Source organism: Lichenostomus cassidix, chromosome 14 (assembly GCF_008360975.1).
Source record: "Lichenostomus cassidix isolate B80296 chromosome 14, HeHo_3.0, whole genome shotgun sequence".
Classification (NCBI taxonomy): domain Eukaryota; kingdom Metazoa; phylum Chordata; class Aves; order Passeriformes; family Meliphagidae; genus Lichenostomus; species Lichenostomus cassidix.
In genome coordinates this window covers 7,096,651-7,116,832 of record NC_139495.1, presented here as the reverse complement: position 1 = coordinate 7,116,832, position 20,182 = coordinate 7,096,651, and the positions used below count along the sequence as shown (strand labels likewise).

The window sequence follows — 20,182 nt, the reverse complement described above, 5'->3', positions numbered from 1 at the left end:
CCTCGCCTCGCCGGCGGGCGGCCAATGGGGAGCCGCCCGCCGCACAGATCGAAAGGAGGCTACACCAATCACAAAGCAAATTCGTATCGAGTGGCCAATGAGAGCGAAGAGGGGGTGGGCCCGGGGTAGCCGCGCCCCGCCCCGCCGCGCGGTGCGCAGCCTCCCGTCAGAGGAGGTGGGTCGGTGCCTGTGCAAGGGGCGGTGGTCGCCGGCGCTCGGAGGGGTTGATGGCGGGGAGCGGCTGCCGAGGGGTGTCTGCTGTGTTTTGCGGAGGAGCAGCGCTGGCACGGCCCGGGTTGGGAGAGTGCGACTTGGCGTAGGGAAAGCCGGGGCTCGTAGTCGCTCCGCGTTGGGAGCGCTGAGGGAAGAGCCCGTGAGGAGGGACCCGGCGTGGCGCCCAGGTGTGGGCCGCCTCCCCAGCGGAGTGCGGGAGGGGAGGGCCGAGCGGGCAGCGTGCACGGTCAGTCCGAAAAGGACTGACTCCATCTGCGCACCTCGCTCGGGCGGCCGCCGCTCGCTCTCGCCTCTTCTCCGCACAAAGCGTCCCCTGTCCGGAGACCTCTGAGAAAAACAAGCGTAACTTCCCCATTCTCAATAACCGAGCCCTTCCAAAGGTGCTGTGCTGCGAGCTCGCCGCGCCCGGCAGGAGCTCAGCCCCTCAGCGCGGGCAGCCCCTCAGCCCCTCAGCGCGGGCAGCCCCTCAGCGCGGGCTCGGCGGGGCAGCCCCGGCCGGTGCCGCAGCCCTGCTGCCTCTGTCAGCTCCTCCCGAGCACTGAGGGGTCAGCGCTACACTTCGGGACTAGCAGAGCGTTTATTCCCACTTGTGTCCTAATGTAGTGCAAGTCAGGTCAGAAAGACGAGGAAGATCCGCGTGTCCAGCCAGTCTGTCAGCACTGTGAGCATTGCACAGCGGTTTGGGACTCAGAACACCAGAGCACGATGGCAGCTAGTGCGCCTCAGGCAACGTTTGCTATTATCTCTTGGAACCCACTTTTCTTCTTCAGACTCGTGCTCTAGTTTCTGTTAGCAATTGTCATCCTGCTCAGGGAGAAACGCAGGTAATGTCACACAGCGTCTCACTGGCCTAAACAGCCTGTACTTTTGGCCTCTGTGTATTAACAACACAGTCGTAACCACCAGAAATTTCTGAGACCGATTCGCCTTCTGTGAGTCAACACCTGTGCTTTAACCTGCTCAGTATAAAGGCTGACTATTAAGAAGAGGGAGGGGATGCTCATGCATGATTTCATTGTAGTGCTATTAAAGGGAACATCTGGGGAAGGAAGTGTGGTACCTCAACTTCTAATTGAACCTATTTCATAAACAAGGTGCAGGGCCAGATGTACCAATTAGGGTAGAGTTGTGTCAGATCCTGTGTATTACAATTAGTCACCGTACTAGAGGCCAGTTTGTGCATTGTTGTAAGGTTTTTGTTGAAGACATTTCAAATATCTTCTTTCAAATTTTCTGAAACTGAGGGGACCATTTTTTATTTTTGTTTTGGAAGAAATCGAGTCAAACATGATTTGAGAAATGATTGCTGGTAATGTTATTATGAAGCACTTTTATTCTTGGTGCTTATGGAATTTGAAGGAAATTAAAGTCTCACAATTCTCCATTTTGAAGACCTGTTCAGGGTGCTCCAGGTAGAAATGGAGCTGAAATATCTTACCTTTCTAAAAGCCTTAATATCTACTATGTAAATCATTAGGTATATTTGTGAAGACTTGAAAAAACAAGTGTCATGCTTGTCAATAACATACTCACTGTAATGACTTTCACGTTAATATCAAACTTATTTTTAAAAATAAACATTCCAATTTGCCATCTTTTCAATAACCTTCTTCATTTTAGGTTTCTCAGTAAAAGATCGTGAAACCAAACTTGCTAGAAAAATGCAAAATTTCATCCTCTGAAAATGGTATTGTCTCTACAAAGAAGTTTGAAGAGATACATCATGGTCATTCTCAAATATTTAAAAAATCAGTCATATTCTCAGAAATAAATTGGCTTTAATAAAATGAATTTTAGGGTTCCAGTTGTTCGTCAGCTTGATCTTAGCTATAAAGTGAAGTTACCTACTCTTGGCATCGTGTTTCATATCACAGCATCTTGCCTATGTATGCAAAAGTGCATCCACACATTATTTGGTCTTCAAGAGCTCATTTTCCATGTTGGGGGATGGAATAATTGCCTGTTCCATCTTCCCCAGTCCCTACCTGATTTGTGGTTTTTCTGTGGTCCTTGCCCGGTGACTCGGAAGTTCCCCCTTCCTGCACAGCAGCCTCTCTTCAGCCGCCTTGTAAACCACAGGAAGGCTGGAAACAGCCTTGGCTTTCATTTCCTGTTTCTTCCATGGTTATTTTTATGAGGAGTTCAGGGAGCTGCTTATAGAGCTGCTGATCAAGCAGATATTCAAAGTAGGTATTTTGAAAGATATGTGAAAATTGCATTTAGGAGAAAATTATTAATATGCAGAGGAGCAAAATGTGAACTATTGACATAAAGCAGGTTGTAAAGCTGTGCATAGTAAGGCTGAAATTTGAGGTATCCAAATTAATGGCCGACAGCTTCCTTCAACAGATGTAAAAGTGAATAAAGCCTCAGTTAAAAACAGATACCTGGGAGTATATTTTTATTGGGCTTACAGAACCAAGTAGGGTCAATGACTACTTCTAGGTAGCTATTAAAGAGCTTTAAAAGACAGATTCCCTGGAGCTGGCTCTTTTCGTGATGTAGTTTACACCAAACATGCTCAAGTTAATTGCTGATGAAAAAGGTCAGCATCTTAAAAATTTGTTGGCTGAATATCTGATTGATAGATTAAAGAAATCTGTATTTTTGGGCTGAATTTCTATTATTTGGGCATACATAAAATGCTGTGTGTGTTACTTGCTATGTTTTACTTGCATTCTTGCTTACAATGAAAATATTAATTAAAAGGGGTTTTGTTTTGATTGTTATGGTCTATTAAGTGAAAATATTGCTTTCATGGCTTCTTAACAATTAGTACTTTAAAACAGAAGGGCAAAACTTGGTATTTATTTTGAAATAAATATTCCCCTATGTGCACACTGCATTTGACATTCCTAGCAATGGAATACATAAGGATATGGGTTGAGTCACTTCATTCCAACACAGTGCATAATTCTGAGAATATATAGCTAGCAAGAGAGATCTAAAATGTGTGCAATTACTTTGAACTCTACACCAAGATGAGTGTTTGCAATAGGCAGGTTTTAAGTAGAGTCTGTGCATCACGTTAGGAAGGGATCCTTTTAAATTTTTGTCTACTTGTTCCATTGACTTTAAAGCACTGATTATACTTAGAAATGTCACCAACTTCTTATTATTTTGGGCTCAGTGTCTTATAACTCAGTAAAATGTGTTTCTCATTAAAAAAAGCCAGAAGGAAGAATGGGGAATTTTTCCTCTAATCCATTTCTGCACCTCTGAAACAAGCAAATCCCCCATGTTATTTTAATTTGGAAAATTATTCTACTAATTGTTGTAATTCTCTTTTGTAATTTCAGGAAGAAGAGAGTTGTACTCTTGGAAGATGAAGATTGTTTGGGGAATTCATGCTAATGCACTGGCATATTCCATGACTACCTTAGGTGCAGGAATGATGAACAGTGTCTTTAATTTCTACTACGTTAAGCTTTTCCTAAACCGATACAAAATTTCAGAAGATGCATTTCATATAGCACAGGTAATGTACAATGGAATACTTTGATTACCATGTTGTACTATTCATCTGTATTATTACAACAAAGTGATTTTTTTTAATGACAGATTAATTTTGGAGTCATTGCAATTGATTAACAGTAAATTAACTTTGAATTTAGTAATCCATAAACAATGGAACGTAGACATAAAACATCGTTTATGGTCTTTAGAGTAAAAATCTCTAGACTTAATTGCTGAAAAGATTTTTACCTGTGATAGCTTGAAGTAATTTTCTAAACTCATCTTGCACCTCAGCTCCATAGATAAGTTTGACATTAGTGCTTTCCTATGGACTGTTTAAGTACTTAAATACTGCATTTATCCTGCAAGTCATTATCCACGTGAGTAACTCCCATCGTAAATGGTCTCCTGAAAGTAATGGGCCGGCTCATGTTTTGAATTAACTTGCTGTGAGAATAATATCTGAGCTTTGCAGGATGAAAGCTCACATATATAAGGTTTTGAAAGAGTGAAGTTTTAGAGACAGGAGTTTATTTCACATGTAGTTGGTCACCTACCTACTTAGTTGTGTTACTTTCTTAAAATTTATATAAACCTATGAATACCGTTAAGATTTTGCTCCAGAATCTGTTTTGACCTGAGTAGCTTTTCTATTTATTTATTTATTGTCTAAATAGAGATTTACTTTAAGTAAATCTGCTGTGTTTATGTAACCTCTGTGGAAGAATGGCACTAGTGACAAATTCCCTTGTTTGTCACAGGTTGTGTTTATGATCTGGAATGCCATCAATGATCCCCTTTTCGGGTACATTCAGGACAACTCCAAGCTCAAGTGCTGTGCGAGGCGCCAGTTCTCGATTTTATATGGAGCCCCCTTGTATGGGCTGGCCTTTCTGCTGCCCTGGTTTCCCTGGAGGCACTATGAGGAGGGGGACTGGCTGAGTGGGCTGCACCTCATCGTCGCGCTGTGCGCCTTCGACGGTCTGCTGACATTTGTGCTGCTGGCTCAGTGCGCACTCTTCACCGAGAGCTCAAGCAGGCACGAGAGCAGGCTGCAGCTCATCAAGTACAACCAGGTGGCAACGTTAATTGGGTCCACAAGTGTTCTCTTTTGTGGGCTCATATCGGATAATATGGAAAACTTTGCCTATTTTCAGGCTTTCGCTGTTTTGATTGCAGCGTTAGCGACAGCTTGTATGTGTTTCACAGGTAAATATAGCACTACTCAGTATGAGCAGAGGGAAATTTATACAGAGAATGCTAATCTGGAAAACAGTGATGGAGCTTTCTCCTTGGCTTCAGTAGTTTCATTGACCAAACAGATCATGACAGAGAAGAACTTTCTATGTTTTGTTACAATGAACTTCTTCCAAGTCTTCCACCTAGCCTTCTGCAACAATTTTATGATGATCTTTGCGGATAATCTTATTCCTAAGGATGTCCTTTCTTCCTCAATAAGAAGTATCATGTATGGAGCAGGTTTTATTTGTCCTCAGGTAGGCTGTCGTACGTTTTTATTTCTAGGTATGAAAACCTGGTGTTTTACTAGTTCACAGTATCCATTTAACACTTGAAAAAATGCTGTATTTGGCACAAGGCATTGGCCAAAATTAATAATAAATCTCACTCCCCAATGCTATAGAAGAAGAAAATACCTCTGTGCAGGCTGACCAAATGTAAGGGGTAGAGAGAGCAGACAGGCAGGCTGGTAGAATATCTGTTTACAACAATGTGAGATGTGAGTAGACAAGGAATGAATGTTTTGTATCCTACACTGCTTATAATACCTAAGCATAAAGGAATGAAAAACATGGCCAAGATAAAACATTTCTAAAAGCAAAATCTGCAGAATTCTGAATTCTTCTGTTTTGTTTTCTAATACTGTGTATTACAGATGACAGACTAATCTCTTCTTCAGGAAATTTCTGAAACTGCACAAAATACCAGAAAAAAATACAAGGTATTAAAAGCATTGTTGAAATATGTAGTATCTCAGTCATGGAAACCAAACAATACTCTAAATAGCTGCTTTTGGAGAATAATGCAGTCCCATTTATTTTGTTGTTTGATCTCTTGGTCAGCAATATTTATGGGGTAGAAAGAGACATACTTTTAAGAGTCCAGTCAGGGATGGGGGGAGGAGTGATGAACTGAAAAGAGAAAGAGCACCCAAAAGAATAATGTGTGAGAACAAGAAAAGCAGCAAAAATATATCCCACCGAATATGAACATTCTTGTCTGCAGTAAATAAAAAACTTCTCTGTTCATTGCTTTCTAACTTCTTCCTCTAAGTCTTTTAAAACTTTCTCTGTGTTTGCTTGTTGGATGTTGAAAGTCAAGATACTCAAAATATGAGTATCCTGACATTCATCATAGGTGCTGATGGTGTTCAGGATTTCTCAAAAGCAGGCTGTTACATTCATTAAATTGTAACGGGTTTTGATAAGTAATACGGATAAGAAGATAAATGAAAGTGCAACTGGATTTCACAGTTCAATTTCAGCTCCCATTTTGGCTTTTGCATATAAAACATACAGATCCTGAACATTCCTTCTGTTGCATAACTCCTAAGTATCTATAATTTCAGCTGTTATCCTTACCAAAGGTTTAATAGTTTTGGGGTTTTTCCCCTGTAGCTCAGACAGTTAGATAATGAACTGTGGAAATAAATCAGAAGCTACAGAAGTTGGGAAAGCTTAAATAATTTTACACTTAATATATAGCAATCACTTTTATTGATAAAATCAGTGTGACAGTGTGTAAAGAACAATCTTTCAGAAAATGCGTCTCTCTCTGCTCCCTAGAGACTCTTTGTCTAGAAGGTCACTGAACCGTAGAGGGTTTGCTGTGACCTTATTTTTCTCAGGTTTTGTCCCTTTGAGCTCAAGATATAATAAGAGAATTCTCTGATGGCAATGTCCTGAACTTCACTTACTGGAAAAACACCCGACCCTTGTAAAATAAAGCTCCTATTTATGAACTCTGCTTCAGTGGCCTCTACTAAACCAGAACTCAGCTTCTGACTTAGGTTCCTTTTAGTAGTGGATGTGAGGAATACAACCTGCCCACAAGGAAAATGTTGCTGTAACATAGGCAAACAACTTCGAATTTGCATCATTAAGTTCTTATTTTCCTTACAAATACACAGTCTTAGAGACGTGCAAGTAATGAGGAATCTTGTAAGTCATGAGTACTTCCTGAGACAGGGTTATTTTGCAATTACAGGGAGACAGGAACATGGTGTTTACAATAGCAGGCACTACATGATCCCTTAGTGTTTCTAGTGGAGCCACTTCTCAGCAAAATCCCTGAAAACAGCCAGGGGGAAGAGTATACTTTAAATTTCTTATAACGAGATGTTTTTCTTATACCAGCTTTCCAGATTTGTTTTACCTCCCTGATCAAGTAGAAATCCTGAGCTTTTTTACAAAAGCATTTGCCACGGTAATCTTTGTCTGACCGTAGCATCCTGGTTTTATTTGTTATGTTAAAGCAGTTCGGTGTGGGAACAATTGTGCAAGGAAAATTCTTTCCTGTTCTTCATCTGAATATTACACAGTTCATCTTTGTAGCACAGAAGAAAGGAGGAAACGTGTATCTTTATACATTTTATTTGTGACAGAGGTGAGGACCATGTACATGTAGACGGTGACACAGGCCTATGTAATAAAAATAATTCCTTACAGAATGTCCTACTGAAAATGGAAAGTGAGGAACAGGGTAGAAGAACTTAAATTTTGTTCATACTACAGTCAGCACTTAAAACATTTTCATGAGTTTGCCTGTCACTAGATTCTCAGAATCTACTCCTTGCCAAGACTGGCAAAATGAAAACACAGCCATGCACATGCACTGGCCTCTGCCTTCCTCTGCTTGCTAGTAAAATCTCTAACTTGGTTAGGTAAAGCTGTCTTGGTGGGCTTGTTTTGTCAACTTAAAAATCATGCTTGATTTCCATAAATGTCAGTGAAAATAGTAATATTAATGAAAAAACATTACTGAAAATATTTCTCATCAGCAGTTAAAATCCAAATGGCAAGATACTTGATTTACAGCTAACATACTACAAAGTTAATTATTTAAGGGATATCGAAAGTAAAGATCATGAGCATTAAATAATAGTTAGCCATTGTGGGAAACAGTATTTTCCTCAGGATATACCCGTTCTCAGCTGGTTGTCTTTGTTCAATTTCTGTTCTTTTATTTAGTTGAACTTCTCAGAAGGAGTTGTTGGTTGGGTTTTTTTCTTTAAAGGGTATTAGTAATTTATGTTTGGTCTGTGTTTTATAGCTGTCTTAATGCTGAGACACTGTACTGTATTTTTTCATCCTATATGTGTATATATTATCTTTTCAGTGCCTTGTTCTTCTCAGTCATGCTTCATTGAAGAAGTTTGGTTATTACAGAATCATCTTGTTTTCCTTTTACTATGAAGGAGTAGCTGCTGCTGTCATGTGTCTTCTAGGGCAAGAGCACTATTATCTGTTGGCATTTTATCTCACAATGAACATGTAAGTAAAATACACTCCCCTGTTCATAGACACAGCTGAAATACTTCTAACAGAGTAGACACTTGCTTTTATGGTTTTCATTCTATTTCACTTGTCAGAAAAGTTGAAACTCAAGTTACAGGGTTTTTTTTTCAGCTTTCATTTTATTCTGTTTCAGCTTTTAATTTCTGCTTAAAATAAAAAAAAAATTTAAAAGCCTGAAATTTGAACAGCGATTACAGTTTGCAGGCACATGCCTCCAGTCACTTCAGCCTGAGATTCAAGTGAAGGAGATTCTTATGTTTTCCACATAGACATGGAAGAGCTCAGCAGAGGAACTCCCCAGAGGCTGTTTGCTAGGAAAGCTCAGACCTCACCCTGTATTTCAGGAACACTTGTGTGCTGCACTGCAGGCAAATATGGGTAACTGGAGTGTCTGTTAGGTAACCAACACTGAGTCACATTTCTACTGGTGCTCAGGAGTATGATGCCAAGAAGTAGTATTTTCAAATAAGTATATAATGATACATGGAAAACCTTATTTAAAGATAAAGAGCTGTTTGTATAAGAATATTGTTACAGCAGTTTGTTTTTATTTCTTTATGTTCTCTTTCATTGCTGTCTTTCTACATGTTCTCTCCTGCCGTCTTTTTCTTCATCTTTTTTTTCCCCACATTTTCATTCTTATTTTCAGTATTGCAGTCATGGGCTACTCTAACACTGAATTGTGTGAACAATAAATTGAATTTCATTATCTGCATATTTTAAATGATGAAGATGTATTTTGATTTCTCCTGGAAGAAATTCTAAGGTACCTAAAGACTGTATGTTCAAAGTGCTAATTGTTCAAAGCACCTTGTAAGTAAAAGCTCATCACAACCAAAATTTAGTAAGACAGAAATCATAATATTTGAGTTTATTGTTTCATTTAGCTATTTGTTAAAAATCAGCTTTGTATGTATGTCTTTAAATGCATATCTACATCTATCTGTATGTATATGTGTATATATATATATACATACACACTGTAAATACATATATAGGAATGCCTACGCTCTCTTCTTTCTTTTCTAATTCTCCCACCTTGAAGTTTATCTTCCATGTGGTCTTGTCTTTTCCAGATCTCAAGAGCAAATTTTCAGTTTCCCCTTTTTCTAAGGCATTTGTTTTGTCCTGGTTGTTTTAAATGACATTTACTGATAGTGTAAATTTATTGTCAAAGTATTCATGACCTTTTACACCAATGTCCAGGGAAAAAAAGCATAAAAAACACCCCACCTTTTAATTTTGCATATTGATTTCTAATTCTCAACTAAGAACTAATTCTAATAATGCTTTCAGATAGATCACCATGTTTTAATGAACATCTCAGCTTTGTGTGTTTGCAGAAAATCAGTATTGATGTGTTTGTGTTAGAATGTCAGTTACAATTTCATTATGGAAGTGAATACAAGAACTATGAACATCTTCAATATTTTGTTTTTCTTTAGGGTAATTGTACAAGCTTCATTTAGCTTGTTCAATTTGCCTTTGGCAGATATTGTTGATGCAGATTTAATAAAGCACAAGAGGAGGTATGTCAGTCATTACTGTTTTTTAAAAATATGCTGTTTGCCTCGTTACTCTTTGGTAATAAATCATGGTCAAAGTAAGGACAGTGAATGATCTGGGATCCTTGATATGGAAGTACTTTTTGTAAGAGCAACTTGCAAGTAAAGATCACAACTTCAGTAAAGTTTCCTGCAGTTACTTCAGTAGAGTCATTTAAACAGATTATTAAGTCATTTCTAGTTTTTATTATCATATAATGTAAGCCAAATCCTTCCAATTTTTGTGGCTTTTTTTTTTGTTAGCTTCAATTGAATGATTTTGTAACTATATCCATTGGTAGTCATGTGTGGCATTTTCTGAAAAAGGCCTTTTTGAGGTGGAAAAGGTGTTAAGAAAGCTTTGCCTGTGCAACCTAAAGTGCAAATTTCAAAGTCTAACTGGTTCCATTATCTCACTGAAATAAAAGTGATAAAACCTGCTGCAGAATGGCCTATTGCCGCTCATTAATCTTTTGATTTTTATCAAAGTGCATGTAACTTCCTGTTGGTTCCATCAATGGTTATATAAGTACAGATTCAGTCCTGTTAAAGAACATGCCCCTCAAATATCTTTTGCTTTCATGAGGAAGAAATTGCCTCATTTCCTGGCTTATGCATGCAAAATCCTAAGCTGTAATTAATTCTTCATGCACTGTTCAGTCTAATTTAACTTCAGTAATTACTCAAAGTGCACGAAGTTGAACTTGAGTACAAGTCATTTAAGAATTGGGGCTAAGCTGTCTGTATGTGTATATATATGTGTATATATGTATGTGTGTGTATATATATGTATACACACGCCAGGGGTTTGTAACCTTTAATTTCCCTAATTTCCAAATAAAATTAAATTTCATTATGATAGTAGATCTGTTTGCTATAATGTGTGGTCTAGATAAAGCTAAGATCAGGAAATTTAGCATTTGAATATTAACAGGATTTCAAGATTTTTAAAATCACACTTGTAATTAATACACTAAGTTTGTGTTGTGCATTAATTTGTTTTTTCCCCCAAATATTTTAGATTGCCACTTTCCTCCATGGTTTTTGGTACCAATGCTTTATTTACCAAGCCTGCCCAATCTTTGGCTCCAATGGTTGTGGTTACAATACTAAATCATTATGGATATTACAACCTGAATAATGTAGCTGGTCATCCTGATATAAGGTGAGTTCAAAAGAGATACTTTAAATCTTAGAAAATAACATTAAATACTTCTGTAATCTAAAAAAGCAAATAGATCAGCAATTAGTTTGCATTAACTGCACTTCAAAAACATAAACACTTTAAAAGTACTTGTCATTTGTTTTTGTCTGTGTAAAAGTACAAATGTTTTTTAAAGAGTAAATAATTTATTAAACAGTACACATGAGGGTATCTACCTAATTTTGAAAAGCAAAGGATGCATTTCAGTAGTTGACCATCACCTGACTTTTTGCAAAAAAAAAAAAGAAAAAAGTGTTTGAGATCACCTAATAGCTCTTACTAAGATTCATATTATCCTGGCTTCTGCATTTTGTTTACCTCGTGAACCTACTTCCTTAAATATACAATATATAATGGTAATAAGATACTCTTTTTTGATTGAGAAAAAGCAGTATAATCACTGGAGGGAGGGAATTTGCCTCGAGTGGGAGTGTATCAGTTTGGCTCCAATACCACTTACCATTCTAATGCTAATGATTTCATTGCAGCCCCTGGAGGCCTTAATACAGCATAAAGCTGTGGTTGCTGGTTAGTTGGACATGTGTGAGCCTTTCTAAAAACAAATTAACAGGGAATAACCACACTGAAAGGGTCACAGGCTGTATTTATGACCATCGGGAGGAAGTGGCAACATAAGGAATAACTGAAATCAGGGCTAAATGGAAAATCAGTCCTGATTAGGATTTACTTGAGAGAACAACATGAATATCCTGTTAACTACATAGCTCTCCTAAATTTTTAGTAAAAACCTCAAGAAATAGGGAAACACAATTGTATGTGAACTTTTGTGGAGATAGCTCCTGAGGGAGAAAGGTCTGGTTATGTGTCACCTAAAGCTGGGAGAACATTTCATATTTGAGGAATTTTCTGAAAATATTTTATGAGGACAAGCATAACATAAAAGAACAACAGGTGGTCTTCAGAAATGCATCCAGACAGGAGCAAAGGCAGCTTAAATATGGGGCTGTGTGTGAGAGCAGCTTATTTTAATGTGCTCTGTAGATAGCCAGTGAGATGATGTGAAGAGGACATGAACCTCATTATAATGTCAAATAAGATGAGTGATTTTTGCAGAAGAGTAGTAGTTGAACTGGATGTGGTTATGAGAGGGCTGAATATATTCATCTCGATGATTCAGAGAAATTTGGATTTGAAACATAAAAACTGCAGCTCTGATCCCTTTCAATCAGAGAAATGATCCCTTTGTGGATGGATTTTAAATCACAGTAGTCATAAATCTTTTTCCCCAGTAAGTAGCCTGTGGACTATAGCAACAATAAATTTATTATATAGAGAGTTGAAATACTTGGAATGCTCAACTCAATCTATAAAACCTGTGTTTTCACTTGAGCCATGCTGAAATTTTATTTATTTCACTAGAGCCAGGAACAGCATGAAATATACAAAGCTGAGATTTGTGGATCAGAGCACCTGAAATACATTATGTATTTCTCTTACCTATCTCTTCAAAAATAATTTCTTAAATATGAAGCAGTTTGCCTGTGTTTCTTGTGTATGTATGTGTGAATGGGAAGTCCTTTGCTTGCAGATGGAGTACAGGGTTGATACACAACCCATAAAGACCAGAAAACTCAAAGTTGTTTCTAGGGAATCAGTTTGTCCTTGGCAATGTATTCAGACCATTGACTGAGCTAAAATTACATATATATATTAAAAACCTGTTGGCTGATCTCATATTTCAGCCATAGGCAGACTGTTAAAATACACTTGCCCCAGGACAAAGTTGTTTGAGGACAAACAGAAATTAAATACAAGAGATTGTTTAAAATATCCTCAAACTGTTTTGGGAAGAAATGCATTTCAGAGGTGAATTATATATAATGAATTATTATGACTCATGCCAATACAATCTCAGCTCTGTCCTTCCTCCTTCTCCAAAGCTGGCAATATCTTTTAAGTGTTTTGGAAAGCATTTGCTTTATTAGATGTAGTGGCAGTGAATTGAGAAGATAGTACAAAGGACCCTTATTCTGCATTGACAAAATATTTAGGCCCTGAATAAATCTGTTTTAAGAGTTCCTAGCAATGTTGTTTACTGGGACAAGGCAGAATGTGCAGTCTATACACCACTTGCTGCATTCTAAATTATTTTTCAATAATTCATTTTATTTATAACAATTGTTACTGCATTTTCTTGAACTGAAAGTTAGCAACCATAGCAACAATGGTGCAGCAGCTAATCCTGAAAACCTCCAGGCACAGTAAGGACAATAAAATCATCAGTAATAGCCAGCATGACTCCACCAAGGGGAAGTGATGCTTGACCAACTTGATACACCTCTACAGTTAAATGACTTGCCTGGTAGGCAGGGGAAGGCAGTGGATATTGCCTGCCTGGACTGCATTCCTTAGTGACCAGGATGATGGGGCAGGATGGACCCTCAGGAAGTTTGGGGATGACACGAAGCTGGGCCTGGCAGGTACACAGAGGGTCACACTGCCATCCCGGGGGATCTCGACCGGCTGGAGAAACGAGCTGAAATGATACCTGGGGCTGCATCAAAATGCTGCCTGCAGGTCAAAGGTGATCCTTCCCCTTTGCTCACACATTATGCCACATCCTTAGGAAATGTGGTCACTACAGAGAAGTTAAGCACTTCGTCGTGGAAAGTGTTTCTTAATATCCTTAAAATTTGAGCAGTACTTTGCAGAATGGAGTATCCTGATTTTTCCTTTCTTCCATCATCATAGCAAAGCAGTACCTGCCCTGCATGGCTTGAGATGTTTTTTGTTCTTGTTTGGGTTTGGTTTTTTTAGTTTGGCATGGTTTGGGGGTTTTTTTGCTATGGAGATCTCTAGTTTAAAACCTCCCTCTTCTGGAGAGCCACTGCAACTACCACCAGCTTCTCTTGAAAGTGCTTCTCAAATTCGTTTTTAGAATGAAGTTATTTGGCAGCAATTCTTCATTATTTATTGAAGGCGTTTTAAACTGTTAATGCTTTCATATTGAATTACTGAACTACATGACATTCTGTTCAGAGTGATTTTAGGGCTGTTTAGGAAAACATTGCATGTTTTATTCCTGTGTGTGCAAAAAAAAAAAAAAGGTAGATGTGGAAATTTCTGAAGTTAGTTGTTCAGCTGTAATTGTGATACAATCCAAGCTCTGCTCTTGATTTATGCCAGTCCCTTAATGAAATATTTTCCCATTCCTTGCTTTGTGTATTACAGGTGTTTTTTCATGATTCCTGCAATAATTTAAGGTTTTACAGTGCAATAGGTAATACTATTTTCTTAAATCAGCATTGTTCCAGTGAAACCAAACCAGGATTGCACAGTGTGAGTGATTTTGCAGATGTTCATTGTGTAAAGACGGAATAATGTTAGTACTGAAAACTGCAATCCTCTTCAGTGTGCAGAACAGGCCAAATACAAGCTCCAACATCCTGTTAACTGTGTCTTAGTCCTGTTCTCATCGTTAGGTGGTTAAGTAATGTGTCTGTGGCCTCCCTGCTGGCACTGCTCCTGCAGTCCCTGGGGGCAGTTGTGCCAGCGCTGTGCATGATGTGGGCTCCTTTCCTTGTAGGTGCACTGGAAATGCAGTTGGGTAGAGGCCAGTAAACAACTCCAAATGGTAAATTATTGGCACTGCCAATAAACATTGGCTATGGACCAATGGCCTGCTAGTGAACATTTCCAGTCATAAATGCAATTGCCCGAGTGATTAAGTGATTCACTTGTGAGCCTGTGGGCTTTTGTTTGCTTGTGTAGCATTAGCATGTACATGACTTGAGATAAACTGTGCTCATTTATGAGCCTGTGTCTGTACTAAGGACAGGATCTAGGCTATGTTGGAGGTTGCAAACATTTTTTTCTGTTAAACCAAGTGAGACATGAGTTGATTCTTCTATGATTCAGAGGAGCTCTTTGGTTTTATTCAAAAAACTGCTCGAGGTTTGGGGTGTTTTTCACAGATTTCAGGTTTTTTGGATCATGTCCATAGCTGTTCTGTGAGTCTCTTATCCCTGAATGCTGAGGAGAAAAATTAGAAAGTAACATAAACTGCTTCATGGAGAGAAAGTTCACTTAGGGGCTGTTTCTCAGCTTGAGTTGACTTTCCTGATATTTAAGTAATTAGAATCCCATAATTAACAGAATGCAAGTAGATAATGATTCCAGCTACTAGATGAATGCCAAAATGCATGCTTTGAGCTGTCAGAAACCATACTGCTCATAAAAGGGAGCTCATTTAATTCCTGTATTTTCTTTTTTGATTCATATTTGCTGATGCTTTTATTTCTTTTTCATTAGAGAAGATTTAGATGAGGAAATTCCATGCATTCATTAGAATAAATGAAAATGAGTGTTAATTTCACATGTATTCTTTCTATCGTTTATACTATCTTGTAATCATTTATATTAAAACCAAATTAAATAAGGCTTGATATTTCAAACAGCCCTTGAGACCGCACCTGAATTTTGTGCAATTCTCATTACTTCTATCTAGCACTCAGCAACTAAAACAATACACTATGTGGATAGCTAGTAGCACGAATTTTAAATAAATTAATTCCATATTAAAATGTTTGCTTCCATTTTCTACTTTGCTTTCTCTTCCCGGTTTTTCAGTCTTACCAAAGCTTTTTGGAACCTCTGTTCTAAAATTGAATGAAATTTGCTTAAATTGATTTCTATATTACCTAATATAGATGGGCAGGAAAGTAGTGAACAGATTTCTTAGGTTGCCTACAATGTATTAAAATGGACTCTTCGTGTGTTAATTGTCTGAATTCCTCCCAGCTAGAGAAAACAACATAAAATATATATTTGTATGTAGAATTAGAACATACACAAGATACTTATATTTCTTGATGGTAGAGAAGCATTTCTATGCGTATATAATGGGAATGCTTTAAAAATAACTTACTGTTTAGTGACCATGGAAATTAATTTTCCTTTTATTGAAAGCTGTGTTCTCATTTGTTTCCCCAGGTCATTTTTAGATCTCCATGATGCCATGTTCTATCTGATCTGTCTGGTTCCACTCTGCATTGCAGTCCTGCAGATCCTGACCTGGACTCCCTTTTCCATCCAGAACAGCCACCTGGCAGCTCCACGCTAAATACACAACCAGTGGTCAGTTCATCTCCTGCCGAGCCACAAAAGAGTTAGTAAGTTTTTCATGTGAGAAAGCAACATTTCAAGATGAAACAGAGTTTGAGCTGTTTCTGTAAAGTTGCATTTTATATAGTCTATATAGACTATAAGTCACATTCAGCCTTAATGCTGAGCCTGCAGAGTTTTTCCTAGTTTGGTTGCTTTCTGTTTATGGGTTTTGTCCTTAATTACGTTATTTAAGGTAATTTCTGGTATACAGTGATTCCTATTAGCTCATTTGAAGAAAGGATATGGCAGATCAGGTAAAGGAATCCCAACCCAGTACCTGGAATTCAAGGGAACTGTATTTTCCTAAGCTTACTGGTGGATTAATTTTGCCATACTGATAAAATGGCTGATCTCTGAAGTTAATCTGGAAGATCCTGGTGGACATCCCTCATGGATGGCAGGGAGATGAAGAGAAAAATTTAGATGGTGTCTAGCTGGCCAGTGTCAAGATAAATCTGACAGCTACCACAGGAAGAACCAAGAGTAATTAACTACCCTGTGAAAGTCTGTGTAAGGCTAAAGAAAAAAAAGATCAAAATGTTGTTCAATGGTGCTAAATATGGAAAAAGCTCCACAAGTCCTCACTGGCTTACTGAATGTCTCTGCTGAAAGGTCAGTGCAGTTTTCTGGCTTTAAATGGGAAGACAATTTTGAAGGTACCATATTGTTAATGCTTCATACAGAATGTCATTGTGGCAAGGAGAGCATTATTCTGTGGAGGTAGTGTTCAGCTCTTAGGCAGATCTAAGCACACACAGTTACTAAACCAAGCTCTACCTGTTTAGTGGTGTTATATTGGCAAACTCACTTGGTGTATGACAATTGAAGTTAATTTCTGAATCATCAAGTTGAAGTTAGTTAATTTCTGATTAACGCTTACCAGAGTATATTCAGTCGGGCTTTTAAATGGATCCTGTGATTTTTATAAAATAAAGGGGTTTTGACAAAATTTCAGAAACATTGAGCCCTCTCTTCATTTCACACATTGTAATGATAAGACACATTAGCATGTTTACAATACTCCCATTTAATCAATGTTATTCTTCCTCCAGTATATCCTCCATGAAATTGTGCAGTGATACATACCTTTAGCATAATATAATCACTGCATTTTTGTCTTTTGTTTTGCCTGAGCAAACGTAGTTTTAGATGCACCTTTCTTAGGGAGCACCCATCACTTGAAAGTACAAGAGCACTGTGTGTATCCCAGTTTTAAAGGGCTGAGCCAGCTTATTTTCAAAGCTCTGCACTTAATTGTGACAGGTAACTTGGGAAAGAAGGCATTGTAAGAAGTGGTTCTGCATTTTGGTGGACACCAGTGTAATTTAATGAAGAAGTTTGAGATTTGAGTTGAAACCACCAGAGTTGAAAAAAACTCACTTGTGCCTCAGTTTTTACATTTGCAGAGTAGAAATAACATAATTTCCTTTCCTTTTTTGAAGTGTGAAGTGCTTTCAAGGCGATGAGTGAAAAAGTGGGAGAGCATCATTAAATATTTAGAAGTCCAAATGAATCCTTTGATAGGAATATGAAGATTTATGTTAAAATATAAGAAGCCAGAACTGTGGAGAAGTTTGAAGTTTCATTATCTGGTTTTTATCTGTCTTGTCAGAGATACTGTTACCCATTTGCATTGTGCATACTAACAGCATTAGGTGCACATACAGCATCACTTTTGTAAATCCTCTGTGGATAGGTACATACAAATACCAGAGCAGATACGGTCTGTGTGTTTAGATTTTGAATTTGAAAAGATTTCCTGCATTGTATGTACTTACGCCCTGTCTGAAAGGCAGGAGCAAAAGTCAGAGGAATTTAAGTTAATATAATCTTTGATTCATTATATGAAAAGTCTTCTCCCTGACAGTTCCTTTAAAATTGTTATAACTTAAAATAGTCTGTTTTTTCTTTGCTGTTTCTGTATTTCCTAAATTTCCTTTGCTTATCCTATCCTCATAGAATATGTGTTTTAATATATGCAATAGCATAATGTTATTGTACCACAAATAGGGTTTGTTAGGTGACTTTGTTAGTTATTTCTAATATTAAGTTATTAGAATATAGTGTACAACTGAAGGAGTATTGTGCTATACAACAGGAAATCTAATAAGTGGGTTTAAGAGTCAAGAATTCTTTGAAATTACTGTAATTACTTTGTTCTGGAAAATGACTGATAAAGTTACCATTAATTTGCTGAAATAAGAAAGGAGTAAGAAGTGATATGACTCAATGCACTGTTTGAATACGCTCTAGAAACTCCTGCATCTCTGGAATTTGGATAGGAAAAGTACATAATCAAAGATTTCTAAGTAAGACAGCCTGAACACAAGAGACATTAACTATTGACTAAACCAGTTTAGAAAACAAACCTGATAAATACAATACAAATTATTTCATATGTAAGATACTAATAATTTTCCAAATTTATTATGCATTATTCTCCCATTTGTCTGTCCTATTTCCCTTGCTGTAAGGGCAGGAAAAATGTCTTTCATAGCATCAATCGTCAATCCCAAAGAGGACTAGAAAAGTGCTTTAAATCTGGGTGGTAGTCTTCCTACAGGACTAGAAGGTTGGCACTGTGCTGTGACTGACATTGCTTATTCTCCATTTCTCTGTCACCCTCTAAACTTTGTTATCCTCTGCTAAACCTACATGATTGGTTTTGGCTGTGAATCAAGGAGAGGATGATCAAAGGCAAAAGTTCAGTGTCTTGCAACAGCTGGTTTCCCTGCTTTCTCTCCTTATTAGCCAGCAGTATCTGAGCTTGAACTCCCACTGCTGGTAAAATGCCTCAATTTAATCTTGATAATTTAAGAGTGTCTGAAATAGTCTCATAACTGATAAAGAGGCTATAAGTGTGTGTACAGTATAAAATATGAAATGCTGTGGTAAGTTCAGAGGAGGATAAATGGGATGCTTGAATCCCATTCTTAGAGTTTCTCTATAAATTCTGAGAATATGGATCTTAATACACTGAATGAATTTTATTTATTGAAAATCAATAAGTACAAGTGTCTGCTAGACTTAAAAGGATGTTGTCTAATAGACACTAAAGAATGTTAGTCTAATATAGTAGTAATATAATATATAATATATGGTCAGTAATAGAGTGAAAATATTGAATAAATGACAACAAAGCATATTTAATTTTAAGGGGGGAAAGATGATGTTTTGTGGTGCTTACAGGCCCACCTCTCTTCTGGTCTTGTACAAAATTACCTTTCCAGTCTCCTGCTGCCCTGATTTTGGAACTGCTTAGTAATTCATGAATATACTGTGTGGACATGGCTAGTAGGAATGTTTACATTTGAATACAGTTCTGCAGCCGAATGGGTGCTGTCAGGAAAGACCAGCAGGAAGGGCAAGGAATACTTAAGATAAGCCACATCTCCACAAGTACTTCTAGGCACTTCCTTGCAGAATTAAGCCAGCTCAGGGAAAAACCTTGGGTAGTACATGCAGGCAAAAGAATTCCAGCTGGTTTTGTAAAGGAACATACAACTGAGCCTGGGGTCAGTTGTCCTAAAGATCTGGACAGACCCACAGCTGGGCTTCCTGGGTTACCTTTGGGGGAGAGGATTTTAGATATCTGTGTTTACGTTAAAAACCTCTTTCTGGTAATTCTTTCTTGCTAATGTTTGAATAATAGAAGGGAAAGTTGTTTTATCTTTGCATTTTACTGGGAAAATTGGGGATTTACATTGTAGACTACATGAGGCTGTGCAGCCAGCCCTGCTACCAAGCCTGCTCCAGAAGCCAAGCAAAGCAATCATGGCTGTGTTAAACCCTTTGGGGGTGTTTGGGACCTTTCAGACTCCAGGGATTCAATTGATTATGGAAATTTTCCATCAAGACAAAGAAAAAACGCTATCCAAATAGTGGAGCAGAGAGTGGAAAAAAGTGATTCCATTATTTCTGGAAATCCTCTCCCAGCACACTAATTGCTTTGAATGACAAAGCAATATACTTACACAACAAATGGTTTGCTGAGATTGTCCAGCAATTGGTTACAGCTCCACCAGCCTATATGCAAAGGACAATACATCAAAATTATTACCTAAATATGCATGAAGAGTGAG

The 20,182-nt window shown here is 37.9% G+C and overlaps 1 protein-coding gene across 2 annotated transcripts; it reads left to right on the top strand.

Annotated features, from left to right (window-relative positions):
• The first annotated feature begins 127 nt into the window (after positions 1-127).
• On the top strand, positions 128-17,058 carry LOC146430754 (solute carrier family 68 member 1-like). 2 transcript variants are annotated; one of them, XM_085074682.1, is made up of 7 exons: positions 128-175; positions 3,534-3,712; positions 4,452-5,186; positions 8,047-8,201; positions 9,671-9,754; positions 10,791-10,934; positions 15,927-17,058. In XM_085074682.1, the coding sequence occupies exons 2-7, from the start codon at positions 3,560-3,562 to the stop codon at positions 16,054-16,056; spliced, it is 1,401 nt and encodes a 466-aa protein (XP_084930808.1). In that variant the 5' UTR covers positions 128-175; positions 3,534-3,559; the 3' UTR covers positions 16,057-17,058. The 2 variants fall into 2 exon arrangements, with proteins under 2 accessions (XP_084930808.1, XP_084930809.1); XM_085074683.1 differs by lacking the exon at positions 128-175 and adding an exon at positions 183-1,058.
• The last annotated feature ends 3,124 nt before the right edge of the window (positions 17,059-20,182 follow it).

Excerpts from the sequence above, each read along its gene's own strand:
- LOC146430754 (XM_085074682.1), top strand. The coding sequence starts at position 3,560 with ATGAAGATTGTTTGGGGAATTCATGCTAATGCACTGGCATATTCCATG. Across the intron at positions 5,187-8,046 it reads CAGGTTTTATTTGTCCTCAG|TGCCTTGTTCTTCTCAGTCA; the intron begins GTAGGCTGTCGT and ends TTATCTTTTCAG. Across the intron at positions 9,755-10,790 it reads TTAATAAAGCACAAGAGGAG|ATTGCCACTTTCCTCCATGG; the intron begins GTATGTCAGTCA and ends CAAATATTTTAG.